Genomic DNA, 19,295 nt, shown 5'->3' with positions numbered 1-19,295 from the left:
TTCTATAGATCTTGATTATGTCTCCCCTCTGCTTTTGTCTTTCAGCCTGCAGTACTAACCTTAGATTATGTTAACAGAAAAACCATTTCATCTATGTCAGTAATAATTTTTGTTGCTATTTTTTCCTTTTGAATACTTTATGATTTTTGATCAAGTAGTATAGAGTATGCTAGGCATAAATGCACTATAGCTGCAGCACAGAGCAGTGATAGCTAATGTTTATTGTCAGCTATCTCTGTGTCAGGCACATGATGTGTTCTTGACAATAATATCTTTAATATTCATAAGAACCCTATAAGATAGATATTATTAACTTCCTTTTGCATTTTACATGTGAGGAAGTAGAGAGGTTAAGTAACTTGGATAAGGTTAAGCAGCTGTTAAGCTTTGGAGCTTAAATTTGAACCTAAGCAGTGCAGGCTCCTGACTACCATAGTCCTTTGTAGGTCAGAAGGCCTGTATTTTGTATATGTGGCTCCATCATTTACTAGATATGTGTTCTTTGAACATACTATATAACTTCTTTGAACCTGAGATGTTATATCCTCGGAATGGGCAGATTGATCCATTCAAACCTCACAAAGTTGTTAGGAGGATGAAGTAATACAAATGACAGATCTTTGTAACACAATAACAATGTATTATGTAAATATTTCATCATAATATTATTTAACCAATTTTTTTCTCATACCTACTATGCCAGATGTTTTTATGAGCGCTGAAAATCCAAGAGAGAGGTTCACCAGCTTGTCTTGGTTTTAACACTGGAAGTTGTATAACCTAGGAATTCCCTGCATTAGTTTCCCATGCCTGCGGTAACATTGCCACAAATTTAGTGGCTTAAAGCAACACACATTTATTACCTGACAATTCTGTGGATGAGAAGTCCAAGATATGTCTCACAGGGCTAAATAAAGTTAAGATGTCAGTTAGGCTGGTTCTTTCTGGAGGCCCTGAGGGGAGAATCTTTTTCTAGAGGCTGCCTGTATTCTCTGGCCCCTTCCTTACATCACCACTCCAACCTTTTTCTTCAGTCCTCATGTCTACTAATGACTTGTCCTCCTGCCTCTTCCTTTTATAAGGACTATTGTGATTACCTTGGGTCCACCCAGACATTCCAGGATAATCTTCCTGTCTCATAATCCTTAATTTAATCACGTCTGCCAAGTCTCTTTTACCATATAAGGTAACATATTTAGGGATTAGGATGCAGACATCTTTGTTGAGGGGAGAGCATTATACAGCCTGTACCCTATACCATACTCCCTCAGTCCTGGGCGAACTGGGAAAGCTGCATCACCCTAAAGAGGAAAAAAAAAATGTATTTAGTGGACATTCTGAGTGTGTCCCCTAATTAGTAAAACCTTGTGCATGCACCTTAATTGTTTATAAGTTATATACATGTGCCAATATGGTAATAGTATATTAGTATATGTAATAAATTAATGCAAGTTAGATATTTTAAGAAAAATGGGAAAAAATAATTTCTGTTAACAGCACCTTTTGCTCATTAAAATAACAATTTTTAGTGAGAGCTCTGTGATTGACCTACTAGATTATTTTACGTCGTAGTATAGAAGAGGAATAGCTTCAATTACTTAGGAGTCAGCCCTGTCATTTTCTTGTTGGCAGTGCTTGCATGATTAAATTCTTTGCAGAAAGTTTTTAAAAAGCTGCTTCCCGATGTTGTGAGGGTCAGTTTAGTTAAAAACCTAATTCCTAAGTCTACCTAACTGGGCAAACATCAACCACAGTGAATCATGGTGTGCTGTTGAGTAAAACAAACCCATTGTTTGTGGGACTTCCACTCCTTCCCTGGGTTTCTGCCAGTAGTTTTTGCTGTTCTTGATGTGTGACCATTAGACCAAGTATGAATCCTTACATTAATCTTTGTAAAACTTATTTTTTTAAACTAATCAAATCTATTCTTCCTTCACCCCAAAAGATCATCTTGGAGAAGCTCATATTTAGACTTTCGAGAAGAGTTTGACATTTAAGCAATTCTCATATATTTGACAAATATAATATAACAGGTACTTACAGAGATTTTTAGGAACAGCAAAGGAAGAATTCATAGCCTGCTTATGGTTCTGTCATTAATTATATGCCTTTGAACAAGTTACTTCTGTGAACCTCAGCTCTCATCCATAAAATGGTCTGCAAGATGGATAGTTCACGATGAGAGAATTTTGTTATAGGCAGAGAGAACACTCTCATTGAATTATCTAGAGCATGAGTGTTGGTGTGGAGATAAGGGAAAGGAGGCCTAGAGCTAGGTTTTGAAGGAATTTGATTATCATGCAGATGAATTTGGATTCTAACCACCTGGCAGAGGATGAGCAAGTGAAGAAGTTTAAACAGGAGAAAGGAGCATGAGGTCACGTGGATCTTTTAACTAGATAGCTATGGAGGATAAAGTGGAATGTAGGGGACACACTTTGGAGGTAGGGGGTCCTAAATCATGGTCCCACTAGGAGAAAGTTGATACCTAAATCAAGATGTTGGCCTTTTTGACCTTAGTAGTAATTTTTCTGTGTATGTCAGCCCAGTTTTTATCAATTAAAGAGGTTTATTTCCTGGTTTGTGATTATATTTCTGTACCCTTTTGCCTTTTCTCTTATAATTGCTGTTCTATTAATATGCGTAAATGAGCAGAAAAAATTTAAAAACTAGAATATACAAACTGTCTTTTGTTTTTTGAGGTGATGAATAGAACATACTGGAAACATATTGATAAAGCATATTGAAAATTCCCCAAAAAATCTGGAGAAATTTTTTTGCTTGTTTTTGCTTCTGTCTCTTAACTTTAAAGGTTCTGAATCTATTTCTCTTCTGAATAATATTTGAAATAAATAAAATAAAATACCCCACTTCTCCAAATCATTTAATGCCTTTTTCTCTTTCCTTGAATAAACCAATGAAAGATGACATTTTAAAAAATGATTTTTTTTTTTTTTTTTAGTGAAACTTAATGTGAAAGACTAAGGTAAAAACAGGTATCTTTGCTCTGGGATGTATATTCCAAAGAAAGCACCTGCTATTGATAAGAGGTGTTGGATCATAAAGTATCAGATCCCTTCAGACACGTTAGATGAAGCCAGCTTGCCTTAGTAGGAAAAGGTCTGTGAAAGATGGTGTGTGACATGTTTGTATAACATTTGAACACTTGTGTCCAATAAAAGTCAGCAAATAATGTGTTTCATGTTGTTCCTTTATGTTATTAAGCATTTGAGGAAATACTGGAATGGAAGCAGGTGGTAGGGTTGACAGGCAATGGAAAAAAATAAAAGGTATCAACTCTTACTTTTGAATATGGGTTATTTCATTTTTCATTTGTTCATGAACTTGTACATTATTCTTTCAGTTTTCTAATAATTTGAATGGAGAAATGAATCAATATGTATAATTAATATTGTCATGCTTAGAATGTAAGGGGAACTTAGAAAAAATGTGACCGCTTTATTATTCTCAAGCCATCTTCAAATACACCTATATATACGTGATACTTTAGTAGTTTATACATAACTAGAAAGAAATAAAATCTCTGTACTTGAAACTTATCTATATGTTTCAGATTATACTTTAGTGCCAGTTGTATGTTACCTGTTTTGTTTTTCAAGACCATATTTTAGAGTAATTTCAATAGTAAAATTGTGCATGTCATAAGGAAATAGGAAATTGCTCTTAAATGTTTGCAGTATAAGAATATTAATCCTTTGGGATGAATTTGTTTAATAAACACAAGCTTTTTTTAAGACTTTATTTTTATAATGAATTACTAGTTAAAATTATTTTTACATAAAAGTGACACCTAGCTTTATTAGAAAGTATTCTATAACATTAATATGGTTCATAGGTACTAAGCTAATTTTGTATTATTATTTAGTGTTTGTAATCTACTGGGGAAAAACATATAAAGGCTAAGAACAATAGTAAGCACTACTATGTAAGCTATTCATTGACTCTAGATACTTTGATAATTTGTTGTGTAGAAATAAGATGGACTGTTTCAGAGTTAAAAATGGGAATTTATAAATCCACTTAAAATATTATTTGATTATCCACAATGTATTTGGTGTGGTGAAGGATACAGAAAAATTGTGAGACTTGAGCTCTGTATATAGGCTACTTGTTGCAATACAGATGGTGGTATAGTGCGAAAGGCATAAAACTACGTCAAAGCTTGGTTGTAGTCCTTTCTTTACATTATTAATATGAACATTTATTGAGTGCATATTTCTCTTATAAGTACTAAAGACTATTCAGTGAAATATAAGCTAAATCATTTTATTCTCTGTATAGCTGTTTTAAGACAGACACTTCATTTTAAAGATGAAGAAAGGGGACACAAAGAAGTTAACCAGCTTGCCCAAGTTCTCACAGCCAGTAAGCAACAGAGCCAGAAACTAAGAAGGCCATGTTCTGAGCCTGTGTTCTCTTAACCAGTATGCTGTGCTGCCAGTTGACTGATAGATGGTCTTGGACAAGTTTCTTCACTTTTTCTAGTTAATAATTTTAACTGGCAAAGTGTCAGTTATTTTTCATCTGAAAATGTGGGTGCCTGGATTGGCCTAGGAAGGAATGGAAATTGCAATTGTTCATGAAACTTTTAAAAGAAGTACACATACCTAGGCTTCTTACCTTGGAGATTTTGTCAGTAAATTTGTGATACTTTTTTATGCATTCAAGTCTGTATTACTGTATTAGATAAATTCAGGGGTTTTTTGTATGTCTAACATTTTAAGGTGTCTGATTTTAATTGTTGATTTTAATTGTTTCTGTGTTGTTAGTAAACAACACAGAAAAGTGAATTACAGAGTAAGTGCTTAAGAGGAAAAAATGAGGGCTAGAGTTCTGAAGGAAGGCTTGACTTGGGTTTAAGGGAAATGTATGGTTTATAAAGTCTGCTTCTGTGTAAACAGCTTCATGAGCTGAAACAAGATGTACTGGTGTTGATAATATGAATAATAGCTATTTCTTTATCTGTGCATGTGTACGTCTGTCTGCCTGCATGCAGTGGGTAGATGGCACTGAATTGTTAAGGAGAAAGAGAGTCAATAAAAGAGATACTCTAGTTAATATGGGTGGGAGTGGTAGTAAACAGAAAAGCCTGGGGAGAAAGAGATAAGAGTTCAGGGATTATGATAGATTTTGCAAGCCAATCCAAAGAATTAGATAAGAAGATTCAGCAAGGGAAGTGGTGTTGTGAGAGCATAATTTTGACGTCATTGTGCTAGATATATTTTAGAGGAAAGAGACTTAGAGGGATGAATACAATTGGCTTTCCACATCCACAGAGTCAACCAATCTCAGGTTGAAAATATATTTTAAAAACAAAAAAAATATCAATACAGCAATAAAAATACAAATAAAAACAATGTAGTATAACAACATTTACATAGCATTTACATGTATTAAGTTTTTAAATCACCTCAATGTTTATATGAGAGGACATGCATAGATATTTTAAGTCATCTCTAGATAGTTATATGGGAGGATATGCATAGGTGATATGCAAATTCCATTTTATGTAAGAGACTTGAGCATTCTTGGATTTTGGTGTCTTTGGCATCCTGGATGCAACCCCTTCTGGATACCAAGGGATGCCTGGACTAAAAAGCTCTTGGAGTAATTGAGGCTTGTCATAAGAAGGACTTAATCTTGGCAGTAGAAATTAAGAAGAGGGTACATTAAATAGAGGTGTTTGAGAAGGTAAATGATTTGGTTTTGTGAAAGGTTGGCAAGCTGGCAGTGCAGTACAGCAGATAGCAGCATTAGGCTAGGACTCTAAAGAACTGGATTTTGGTTTGCTTCTAACAAAACTTTGTTCAACATCCCTTTCTGCCATCTATCTTAATACAAAGTGATATTTAGTTAGGCTTCTATGTGCTGTATCTTGTACAGGATTCTGGTGGACAAAACAAAGTAGCTGCTTTTTTGAAGCACACTGTTACCAAGAGAATACATTCTAGGGCCTACTATGAATCTGTGAAATAAAGTTCAATGAGAAAAGAAATGTTAAGCGTTTTTTGTTTGTTTGCTTGCTTGTTTTGACTTGGGCAACTAGAAGAATTGGTGGTGGTTAAAAAGAAGCGAAAGAGTTGGCAAAGGGCTTGGAAAGGGAAGGAGCTGTTAGTTGGAGGTGAATGGAATATCCAAGTGGAGACATTTTATAGGCAGTTAAAAATGAAGATTTGAATGCAGATAAAATTTGGCCTGGAGTTGTTCTCATACAGAAGAGGTCCCCAGCCCCTGGGCTGCAGACCGGTCTGTGGTCTGTTAGGACCTGGGCTGCACAACAGGAGGTGAACAGCAGGTGAGTGAGCATTACTGCCTTAGCTCCACCTCCTGTCAGATCAGTAGTATCAGATTCTCAGACAATCACGAACCCTATTGTGAACTGCTCTCGTGAGGGATCTAGATTATGGGCTCCTTATGAGAATCTAATGCACTCCCACCCCATCCATTGCAAAATTGTCTTCCGCAAAACTGGTCCCTGGTGCCAAAAAGGTTGGAGACTGCTGTCATAGAGGGAATCATTTTTGAAAGAGAACATTGGATTTTTGAAACAGAATATTGAACTGTAGGTAATTAGAATAAAGAAAGGTGCCAAGCATTGTAAAGCTCTGAAAAGCAGGAGGAAACTGGAAAGGATAGATGGCGAGAGATTTAAGGAAATCATTTGAATGGTCAATGATATAAAATTTCTTAGATAAGGTTGGAGAGCTTGAAAACCGAGAAAAGGGCCTTGTCTTCAAATGAGGGAAGTGATTGATAGCTTTTAGGAGTGGAGAATAGAAGATATTTGGAGAGCTGGTAGCATGAATTTCACACATTTGTTTGGCAGCCAGGAGAGGTAGAAGAGTACTTAAAAAAAAAGTTAACATGCAGAGTAGCTTGATACTTGTGTGCTGCAACCCATTCTGCACAGTGCCACTGCATTTCTCTTATGCGCAACTTTGATTATGTCAGTCCCCATTGAAATATCTTTCAAACGCTCCTTGAAGGATCAAACTTTAAACATTGATAATTTTTAAATGCCTGCAGTCTGACCCATATCTACTGCAGCTTTATTTTCCACTTTTCTAAATGGAGATTTTCTGTTTTAGCATAGTTGATCTGTTGGCCTGGTAGTAATTTATTTGGGGACTATTTTTGTAGTTTCTAATTGAAAATTAAGGTAACAAAAATATTGTTACTTGTGTTTTGGAGGCTAAGTACACTGTACTTAATTTCTGAAAATATATTATCAAGTATAGTGTATGATTATTTCCAGCATCTTAGAGGACAAGTTGTATTGGCTGAATTTCTAATGGTAGGTTTAGATATAAAAACAGAACATATCACATTGTTTAGTAAGTGCTTCTCCATGTTGGATCAATGAAATTATAGGCTAATTTAGTGAACCAGTTTTCTAAGAGAATTTAATATGTGGAATATTAAGCTAAGAGAATCCAAGACCCAATCCTACATCAGAGTGAAGATTAAAAGTCAGAACCACTGAAATGCAAAGGTTTAATTAGAAAACAGGCACAGGATCATAAAACTTTCATCAGCTAAGCTGTACGATTGCATGTGATTTGACTATGGACTGTTGAAGCAGCCAAATAGAGTAAAAACTGCAAGGAGAAAGAGGTCCAGTGTGCTTGTACCTATTAGCAGATAGATCAAGCAGAAGAGAAGCAACCTTAAAAGAGCTCCAGGCTGATACGTGGTTTAGAAGAATATCTGTCTTTTAATAAAACATTGTGATGGAAAGAAAGTAGGTTGCTTAAGCCAAGGCACTAGAGGCCTGGTGATCTCTTGGTCTTGTTTTACAACCAGTGTTTGACCAAAATGGCTTCCATATTATTCACCCATTTTCCACAAGTTTCTCAATACTGATAGGATTTCTGTAAATTTTTTCAGGTATCAGGGAAGTAATACTCAAAAAACCACAATTTTCGCTGTTAACTTTTGCCCTACTTTGCTAATTGAGTAGCTGGCACTGTATTTCTGTACAAGGGATTCGTTTTGAATTTATGTTCAAGGAGCAATTCTTTATTACATAGTTCAGTTCTTTCTTTTATCACAAAGTCTTTTCTGATTCTCCTTTTTAAAGCTCTTATCAAAAGCTTTTCCAATTCATAGTCAAAGTAGGAGATCATTGTACTGGCAATAGGGCAGTATATTCTCTGCCTTGGAGTTGCTTTGTCTGTGCAAAACAGAAAATAAACAGTTAATTTTAGTTCAGTGTGTATGTGCTCTGGTAGAGATAACCAAAGGGTTGTGGGAATTTAGAGAGGGGCCACCTACCAACCCGATTGTAGAAATCAGGAAAATAATTTAGACCCTTACTTGTTTATTGTCCCAAGAGAGAAGAATTACTGTATAGGTATTTAGTTAGGTTTTAGATAGGAGTGGGAGCAGGTATAGAACATTCTTGAAAGAGGGAATAGCATGCGCCAAAGACATGAGACAGGCATGGTCTGTGTTAAGGAACTACTACAGGTAGTTCTGTGTCACTGAAGCATAGAGTGAAAAGCAGGGAGAGTGGCAGGAAATATGAAGCTGAAGACTTAGTAGAATTTTAGAGATTTTTAAATAGCATGTGGAGAGAAGCTTGAGTTTTGTCATGTAGTTAATGGAGTCTATAAAAGGTCTTAAGCAGGGGAATGGTAATGTGATAATCTACTGTTAGATATTTGGCAGAGGTGTGAAGGATTGATTCGCAGAAGTAGCAAGTTAGGAATTAGGGAGGTCTGTTAGGAGGTTGCTCTAGGTAAGAGATAAGGGCTTGAGTTAAGGCAGTCAGAATGGGGATTGAGAAATGATTTAAAGAAATTTAGAGTAAAATAAACTGGAGATGGTCAAGGGAGGGTGAAGGCAAAGGAGTAGTCACAGATGTTTTTCAGGTTTCTAGTTTGAGGACTGGGTAGATAGCAATACCAAATGATGGGATCAAGGATATGGGAAGAAGAGATTTGGAAAAGGAAGCTAATGTATTCAATTTTGCATTTAGTCATTGTTGAGATGTCTTGGAGTATGAAGGAAGAGAGATGCAACTTTTAAATGAGCTTTATTTATCCTCACCATTAATGTAGGGTATCATAGAAGGTTTTAAGGAATGGACTAGTTAGGAAAAGATAAGGGCTGAAGATAAAAGTTTTGGTAACCATCAACTAAAAACCATGAGAGTAGGTAAGTCTCCCATGTAGAATATAAAGGCAGAGATTCAGAATCAGACCCTGGGAGCATCAGAATATAAATAGTGAACAGAAGCAGCATATCAAAGGAGGCTCAGAAGCTGGAGTCAGCGAGAGATGAGAAGCAGAAGTGTGTAATTTGACAAGTCAAGGAGGAGAGGGTTTCAAGTGAAAACAGCAGTCAGAGGTACCACATGGAGCAAGGAAGTCAAAAAAAGTTAACTTCTGCCATACCATACTAGTCTCAATGGTACAAAGGGCAGAAACTGGATTGCAGCAGGCTGAGGACTTACATAGAAGGTGAAGAAGTTGAGATTGTAAGTATAAACTACTGTGAAATTTTATAGATGAAAGTAGATAGAAAAGGTAGTGGCTGATAATAACTGACATTTCAGTGCATATTGTATGCCATGCTCAGCATAGCATATACATTTATTTCAGTTCCTCCTAATAAGCCCATTTTATGGTGTTGATATTGAGTTGAGGCATACAGGCTGGCTGGCTTCACTTCTTTTTCTTTCTTGAGGCAGGTTCTCACTCTGTTCCCCAGGCTGGAGTACAGCAGCATGATTACAGCTCACTGCAGCCTTGACCTTCCCAGGCTCTGGTGATTCACCTTCCACCTCAACCTCCTGAGTAGTTGGGATCAGAGGTGTGTGCCACCATCCCTGGCTAATTTTTGTATGTTTTGTCAAGACAGGGTTTTGCCTTGTTGCCCAGGCTGGTCTCGAACTGGGCTTCTCTTATTGTTCATACTCTTGGATGAAAGTATTAATCTAATTTTTACAAATAAGGAAACTGAAGCTCAGAAGTGAAGTAACTTGCCCACCTTGCAAACTTAGATCTTTCTCTCCAAAGTGTGGGATTTTTCCGTATTGCTACATTTCATGTTTAATATTTTCTAGCCAACAGATAAGTGAAAAGAAAGGTAAGAAGATAATACTGATACATTCACTCAAGAATTGGTGATAGTCAAAGCTATTTACAGTATAATACAAAAAGAAAACAACTATCACAAAGGAGGAGTTCTGTTTAGTTACTTCATGATATTCATAGTGGCGACAAGTGGTAAATATGAAGGCCATGTGGTGTAGTGGCTAAGAGGCCCAGGCTTCAAAGTAAAAAAGATCCAAGTTTTAACCCCAGGTTCCCACTTATTAGTTATAGGATCTTGAACATGTTATAAAACCTATATAGGCCAGGCACAATGGCTGACACCTGTAATCCCACTTTGGGTGGCTGAGGCAGGTGGATCACTTGACCCCAGGAGTTCAAGACTAGCCTGGGCAAAATCCCATCTCTTCCAAAAAATATAAAAATCAGCCAGGCATTTTGGTGCTTGCCTTTAGTCCTAGCTACTCTGGAGGCTGAGGTGGAAGGATCATTTGAGCCCGGGAAGGGGGAGGCCACAGGGAGCTGAGATTGCACTGTTGCACCCCAGCCTGGGTGACAGCAAGACCCTGTCTCAAAAAAAAAATTACAGCAAAATGCACAGATCTTAGCTGTATAGTTGTATCAGTTTTGACACATGTGTGTACCCCATCAAGATAGAGAATATTTTCACCACCCCAGAAAGTTCTTTCATGTTCCTTTCTGGTGAATCCCCCAGAGGCAATTAGTGATCTGATTTCTGTCACCATGGATTAGTTTTGCCAATTCTGGAACATCATCTAAATGGAATTATACAGTATTTACTCATGTGTTTGACTTCTTTTACTCAATGTAATGTTTGAGATTTATCCATTTTGTTTCCTTTGTCATTCTTTCCTTTTTATTGCTACATAGTAGTACATTATATGAATATACTATAGTTTGTTTATTCTTCTGTTGGTAGTTATCTGGGCTGCTTCCAGGTTTTGGCTACTAGTAGTAAAAACGACTAGGGGTATTCTTGTACAAGGCTTTTTGTGGACATAGTTTTCATTGCTCTTCAGAAGTACCTAAAAGTGGAATTGTAACTGTCGAAACAGATGGATATTGTATGCTTCTCGATACAATATCCTGAGAAAGTTGCAACATCACCATAATATCCTGAGAAAAACACAATGAAGGATTCTGACTGAGAATACCTAATCTGAATCTGGTCATCATAATTCGTCAGACAAATCTCGCATAAGGACCATACTATTTAGAAAGAAAAGGGACTTAGCCTTCAAAAATGTTAGTGCTGCATAAAGTAAAGCTCCAGAGCTGTTCCAAGTTAAAGAATGCTGACTAGACATAACAAATGCAGGACATGATCATAGATTTAATTCTGTACTGGAAAAAGGAGGAATTCTATAGAAGACATTATTGGATTGACAAAATGGCAATGTGGACAGTAAATTTTTGTGTCAATGTAACATTTACTGAAGTTGATAGCTATATTGTAGTTATGCAAGAGAATATTCCTATTCTGTGGAAATAGATATCAAAGTATTTTAGAGGTAAATTACTGGGAGAGAGGGAATAGAGAGAAAGAGGGAGGATGAGTGAGCATGAGCAAATGACAAATAATGGAACAAATTAAGTAAAATATTAATAATGGGTTGATACAGCTGAGGCATTTGTAGATTTTGTGTGTGTGTGTGCTATGCTGCCTACTTTTGAAATTTGAAATTATTTCCAAATAAAAAATTTAGAAACTGAGCTTGGATTTTCTCCCGTGTGTGAGAAGTCGATAGATCCATTCATTTGTCATCAGTCTATTTCAGTTTTTTCCATTCCTTGTGCCAGTTTTGCTGTTTTTTAAGAAATTTATCTATTTCTCCTGTTTTCAAATATACTGGCATACATAGTTTATAATATTTTATAATTTAAAAAATCTGTTTTCTCTGTGGTTATTTTTTTATTCCATATTTTGTTAATTTCCATCACTATATTCCCTTGATTGATTTTGCCAGAAGTTTGTCTAATACTTTCTTCAAAGAACCAACTTTTGCTTTTCTTAACTTTCTTTGCTGTTTTTTGTTCTTTATTTTGGCAATGTCTGTCCATATATCCTTCGTTGTTTCTTTGCATTTATACTGTCTTTTATCTTTTTGAGTTCTTTTGCTTTCAGCATATGTGTTAATGTGTTTGTGTTAATGTATTTAGAAGCATAGTTTTCCTGCTGTTGTCTATTTACATACCACCAATTTTGATTGGTAGTCTTCTGCTGATTATTTCATAATGTGGTTTCCTCTTTAACCTAAGGATTATTTTGCTATGTATTTCTTGCTTCCAGCTTGGGATATTGTTAGCTGTCTTTCTGTTTCAGATTTTGTTGCAGCATGGTTATTAGATCTTGAGTTTTTGGAATATGAAGCTGCTTTTGAGGCTTTAGTTTATGATCAGTGTTTGGGAAATATTCCATATGTCCTTGAGAAGAATGTTTTAATTTGTATTTGGTATAAAATTATGTATCTTTGATTGAGCTTATTTCTTACATGGAATATAAATATCATTTTGTCCACTTAATCTTTTATTTTGTGAGGTAATTTATAATAGGCCACCATAAATTTTGGTTATTCTCTTTCCACCAGTAGCTTTGCTGGTGGTTGTAGTATATATTCTCCATTGTTAGGTGCATACATATTTGTAATTCTTTCTTCTTTTTACTCATAGATAATAAATCACTGTCTTAGTAACATAATGTTTTCCATCTTGTTTGGTTTCTGTGTTAATTAAAAGGGCTACTTTGTTTCTTTCATATTTTCTTAAAACTATATTTACTTACTCAAATTTTTAAATGAGTTGAAAATTACCCCTGATGTTTCCTAGCATAATAATTGGTACTTCCTGGGTAATGTTACATGCCTGTGAAGTTACTTCATTAAAACTCAGAGAAAAACAACTCATTTGAAAGTGACAGACTCCAGTTTAGTTTTATTAGCCAAGCCTAATAATTGCAGACTCCTTCTCTGCAATTTTTAGGCTTGGCTCATTTGTATATTAGCTTATTCTTTATTGCACATTAATGTGTCTCCCTGGAATTCATTATTGCATTATTTTGCTAGATTTATTTGATAGTATGATGAAAACAGTTGTTAAAGATGTCTGGTTCAGTAATTCTGTGCTAGGCAGATATAAAACCTGTCATTCCAAGCCATTGGTTATCATTTTAAGAAGGTTTTTTTTTTTCAGTCACTTTCACATTAAAGAATGCTTTCTTCCTTAATGAAATCTCCCTTGGCAATGAAATAATGTTTTCTGCTTTCTTAATGAAGTCCTCCTTGGCTTTTCAATTGCTATATCTAGAAAAATCTTCCTGAGTTTCTCTCCTGTTCTTTGGTAAGAAAGAATTGATTTCTCTTTTACCCTAACACTTAAGTATTAACCATTATTTTTTGAAATACATAATTGTAATATACACCTTTAAAATGGCAGGCTGCACAGAAGTATTAAAGATTATAGGTTGTCACAACAATAAAAACTTGTCACCATACATTGAAGTTGAAAATGTTCCTTGAAGGAAAAAAATATAGAAGTACAATTTCTAAAATGAAAGCAGTAGGTTTAAGAAGAGATAAAATCCCCAAAGTCTTTTAAATCTAGGTAGGCATTTTATTTCCTCTAGTATTATTTGGATGCTTCTGATAAACTAACCTAGACTGGTTGCCCTCTATTCCTTGTTTACAGCTATCTTCCTGGGATTTCCCTTTCTAGTCACCCTAGGGATTTCCTTTGCCTCTCTTATCTCAGTACCATATTGCTGTAATTACTGTAGTTTCATATAAACCTAGTCCTCTCATATTAGAATATTCTTGACTATTTTTGACTTAACTTTTTGTATAAAAAGTCTCCCTTTTTACCACCTCAGTATGTGTTCTTCAAACTACCCTTGTATATTATTCCGAATTGTGAAATTGACATTTTTTCCAAGTAAAAGGATTGTCAAATATTGGCAATTTCATACAGTTCTACTTAATAGAAGATTTCTTGCCAAATTTCTGTCTGGGTACTTCTTTGTTTCTGTTGTAAAAGGGTACTTGTTACGGTTTGAGAGAGTCTGTTGATTTCCTTCTTAATTTTATACTTGGGAATATAATTTTTATATCTAAGATTTCTTTTAATAGGTGATTCTTTTGAATTTTCCAATTATATAAACTCATCTGCAATTAATACAGATAAGCTCATTATTTGGAACTACAGATAATTTTACTGTCTTCTTTTCCATTTTTATGCCTCTTTTATCCTCATGTTTTGTAATACTAATGATAATGGACATTCTTATTTCAGATGTTTGTAGTTTTACTTTTAAGTTTTCTAAGTATAATATTGACTTTTAGTTTTATTTATCATACGTATTTTCCATGTTAAATATATAGTTATTTCGTTTTGTTACTGATTCTTAAAACATTGATGGATGTATACATTTATCAGCTGTTTTTCACTGGCTATGAATATAATCATAAGATATATTTCCTTGATATTTTTGCTTAGCAAATCAGTAGATTTTATTATATTGAATCAGTTTTGAATGTCAGAGCTAAGCTCTGCTGTGTAATAACTGTGGTTTATTTCTCCTTTGATATGTTCCTAGAGACTTTGTTTTTTTATTATTTTCTTGATAAGTTTTGCATGTTATTTCATAAATACTATTAACCACTAGTATTCATTTATGTGTGTGCTATTTCTGTTAATTTTTGACATCACTGTTAGGTTCTCTATGCAAAAATAGTTTGGAAGGTTCTATGCTTTTAAACAGTCAAGGTAACGTTAGGATTATCTGATCTTAAATATTTGTTAGAATTTATAATAGCTGGTACTTTCTGAGGAGGTTAGCTGTTTGACAGCTTTCTCTGTTCCTTCTGTGATAATTATCAGACACTACTTCTGGTGAAGACTTTCCTGTTGTACTTTTATGGAATTCATAATGTCTGTCTTAGAATGCTGATAATCATGTTTGTTTTTCTTCTGCGTATTGATTTTCATCATTAAATTGTTAAAAGGTATTAGGATAGGAACTGTTTATTGCCTCAAATTCTAGACCATATAGAAATATGTTGACTTAACAACTTTTCTTCTTTCTTTTTCTTTTTTTGTTTGTTGGTGGTGGTGGTGGTGGGTGTTTTATAGGCTTCCCAGCTGGCGTGTATGTTGTAAAGAGAGTTCTTCAGCTTCAGCTTCATCATATTACTCTCAAGATGACAACTGTGCACTACAAAACGAAGATGTACAATTCCAGAAAAAGGTGCCTTAAAGTTAACATTATAATTTGTGTGACAGCTTTCTGAGAATGTGTGCAAACATTCAGAATAAAAGTAATTTCAAAAATACTATGCCATACTTTTTGGTAGAGATTTGTATTTTTCTTTGCTATTACTCGAGTAATTCTTAAATTATGATGGCTCAGAGACATTTATATGTTTATTCTTGTTGCTCGTATTTGGAATTTTCTAAAATCTTTAGTCCTATAGTATAGGGTAGTGCATGTTCAGAGAGCTGAAAACGCCGGGCGCGGTGGCTCAAGCCTGTAATCCCAGCACTTTGGGAGGCGGAGGCGGGTGGATCACGAGGTCAAGAGATCGAGACCATCCTGGTCAACATGGTGAAACCCCGTCTCTACTAAAAATACAAAAAAATTAGCTGGGCATGGTGGCACATGCCTGTAATCCCAGCTACTCAGGAGGCTGAGGCAGGAGAATTGCCTGAACCCAGGAGGCGGAGGTTGCGGTGAGCCGAGATCGCGCCATTGCACTCCAGCCTGGGTAACAAGAGCAAAACTCTGTCTCAAAAAAAAAAAAAAAAAAAAAACAAAAAAACAAAAAAACAAAAACAGAGAGCTGAAAACAAGTGATTTGTTTTTAATATCTATAATACTTATAGTTTTTAAAGAAACCCCAATCTTACAAATTAAAAACTATTAGAAATGAGTATTCCAGGGAGAATCTGCAGTCAGTGGCTTTGTGGTTTGTTTTATATAATTAGGTGCAATAAATATAAAGACTCCAAAAAACCTCATGACCTTAAAATATGTATTATTTTACCATTTTAAATGATAAATGGTGAGTATTGACTTGATTTGGCTTTTGCCTTGAACTTAAGTGTATTTATTTAAAATTCATTTTTATGACATTTGCTTTCAAAATGCTTCATCAAAAAGATTAAATCATGTATTTAACCATGTATTAAATCAATGTATTTATTTAAAATCACTGAAGTAATTTATGTTGAATAGAAAATATTCATTATTTATGTCTCATTCCTCTTCCCAAAGGAATAACAGTTTGCTCTTTCTTGTGACAATGTTTGGAGCTTGTTCTGTGGGTATAAATACACCTTTATATGTGCTCACATATTAATATTTTTATTTCCATGAAAATGTCATATAAATATATTATAAATTGACACCCCCTTCTCCTCCAGTGATATCTCATATATCACCTTTTCATATTGATATATTCTGAACAGCTGCACTTTAATTTTGTTATATAGACATATTATTATTTATCAATTGTTTCTTTATCGACACACTTACGCATTTTGTTCCCTGCCTTAATGTGCACGTGTGTGTATCAACACGTATTTACAGTTACATACTTGAGGGGTGTTTTGGCATATTTAGAGTGGATTATCTAAATTTAAGTTATGTTGAATGTATTTCTGGGATGGAGCATTTAAAATTTTGAAGACTTGACACGTATCTCCAAAAACACTATAATTTTATATTTTCACCCACAGTCTATAAGATTTTGATTTAATCCCTTTTTTGATGAAGCATTTTGAAAACAAATATCATAATAATGAATTTAAGCAAAGCATTAAGGGGGAAGTATATTCTTTCTGCAGACATTTAGATACCTAGAATGAGCTAGATAAGCTTAGGGAAACAAAGATTGAATTTGAACTTTTATGAAAGTTACATTCTAGAAAGCATGAAAGTATTAGAAATTCTAACTTGAATGTATGTCAAAAAAGATGAAAGAAAGAGCTTTATGTACCTTCATTTGTCAAATACTTACTGAAATTTTACTAGGTGCTTAACACAGTGCTAGATGGTAAGACTAAAATGTTTATTAAAAAATCAAACAAAGTTCTTGAACTGATGTATTGCACATATTAAATGTTGTGGCAAGGAGGGGATTCAAGGAAATAGACAATAATCCTGAAAACAAGTGAAATTAATTAGAGGCAAATGTACACAAGTTAGCTTTTTGGTTTTAAAGTATGTAAAGAAATGGTCTTCATATTGCTTTATAACTGTTTTGTGAAATGATTTTATCAGGTAATCTTTTTTGTTGTTGTTGCTATATAGGATGAAAGAGAGGGACCTATTACTGCTGAATTATTGGGAAAATCAGGTTCAAATTTACCTATTTCTCCGGAAGAATATAAATCAAAAGATGACTCTATTATGGATGTACAAGTAAGCTATATTGCTTTGATTTTAAATAATATGCCCTTTCAAACTACCTCAAGATTGAAAACCTCTGGTCACCATATTGTGTATTGTTCATTTTTTCACTTTGAACTACTTTGTTAGTTTTTTCACTTTGAAGTACTCTGTAACTGGACTTAAGATTACTTACCTGTTAATAGTACTACTTTTGAGAAAATGTAAAATCACAGATATAATAATAAATGTGACTAGTCTCTTGGTAGTAAACGTTTGAGTATAAATCTGCATTTCTTCTTAGGTTCTGTTTTGGGTTATTATGGTGTATCTTGTCTCTTCAGATTTTGGGATGTTAGGAAATTTTTTTCTGACCTGAATCACTTGGGACGAAAAGAAATATTTTTATGTAGAACACAGGTATTTTGGTACCAAGATTTCCACTTATTGTGGGTATGAATAGATAATTGGTTAAAATAGGTTTTTTTCCTTTCTCTCATGTTACATTCTAACTATTGTTTTATTTTGTGCACTGGAATTTTGAAAAATACTAAAAACTAGGATATATATATACCATAAACTGATCAGAATGCTGAGGTATCTGGAAACCATTTAATATCAGTAATGAGTGAAGGAATTGGGAATATTTGATCTTGAGGCAGAGGACTAAGGAAAAATGGAAATATCAAATATTAGAAAAAAATACCAATTTCAACTCAGAATGAGGGAGAATTCTTTCTTTTTTAAAAAATACAACCTTAGTTGATTTTTTTTTTCATTTTTTAATTTTTAACCTTGCACTTTTTGCAAGAGCCAGGGCTATTTTATAACTTACTGAGTTACCTAAAGCGATATAGTTAAGTTTCATTTTATTGGATTCTGGAAGACATTTGTCAAGGGTTTATGAATAGGAATAAGAGAAAAGTGATACCTGTAACCCTTACAATTGTGTGACTATCCTGAACAGTCCTACCATTATTCATAAAACTTTTATTATGATATAGTTGTGTTCAAATACTTCTGAGTGATTAACATATCTTATATACTAAATTGTTCATTACAGTAGCCTCTATCCACATGTAGCCATTAAGCACTTGAACAAATATGGCTAATCCAAATTGAAATTTACTGTAAGTGCAAAATACACATCGTATTTTGAAGACTTAATTAAAAAATAGTATGTAGGTCAGGCGCAGTGGCTCACATCTGTAATCTCAGCACTTTGGGAGGCTGAGGCAGGTGGATCATGAGGTCAGGAGATCAAGACCATGCTGGCCAACATGGTGAAACCTTGTCTTTACCAAAAATACAAAACTAGCCAGGCATGGTGGTGAGTGCCTGTAGTCCCAGCTACTCTGGAGGCTGAAGCAGGAGAATCGCTTGAACCTGGGAAGTGGCGGTTGCAGTGAGCTGAGATCACACCACTGCACTTTAGCCCGTGCGGCAGAGCAAGTCTCCATCTCAGGGGAAAAAAAGCATGTAAAGTATCTCATTAATTTTTAAATTTTGAATACATGTTAATATAGTAATATAGTGCTTGATAATAAGAGAGTAGTACTTTTCTCAAGTCCTCCATCATAAATATACAGGCGACTATTTGTATTTTCTTTTAATTTCTCAGTGTAAATAATTCCCCAAGTGATCTACTTTATATTCCCTGGACTTCATGCCTTGGGGGTTTTTTTCTGCTGTTGTACTGGCCCTCCTTTTCTTTAAGGCCTACCTCTTCTTCTTCTTCTTCTTTTTTTTTTTTAAATGGAGTCTCACTTTGTTGCCCAGGCCGGAGTGTAGTGGAGTGACCTCAGCGCACTACA

General features: G+C 34.7%; 1 protein-coding gene across 8 annotated transcripts in view; it reads left to right on the top strand.

The window, feature by feature from the left end:
- Window positions 1–19,295, top strand: part of SUCO (SUN domain containing ossification factor) — a 76,009-nt gene that overhangs the window by 2,806 nt on the left and 53,908 nt on the right. For all 8 annotated transcript variants that reach the window (XR_012515149.1, XM_010336117.3, XM_010336124.3 and 5 more), the window contains exons 2-3: window positions 15,225–15,339; window positions 17,404–17,514. Coding sequence is in view for 6 of the 8 variants with exons in the window: in XM_010336117.3 (XP_010334419.3) it covers window positions 15,225–15,339; window positions 17,404–17,514 (226 nt within the window). In the remaining 2 variants the exon portion in view is untranslated. The remainder of the gene's footprint in view (window positions 1–15,224; window positions 15,340–17,403; window positions 17,515–19,295) is intronic.

Source organism: Saimiri boliviensis, chromosome 19 (genome assembly GCF_048565385.1).
Source record: "Saimiri boliviensis isolate mSaiBol1 chromosome 19, mSaiBol1.pri, whole genome shotgun sequence".
In the NCBI taxonomy this organism is placed as follows: Eukaryota; Metazoa; Chordata; class Mammalia; order Primates; family Cebidae; genus Saimiri; species Saimiri boliviensis.
The sequence above is the reverse complement of the archived record's forward strand: the minus strand, read 5'-3'. Positions and strand labels throughout refer to the sequence as shown.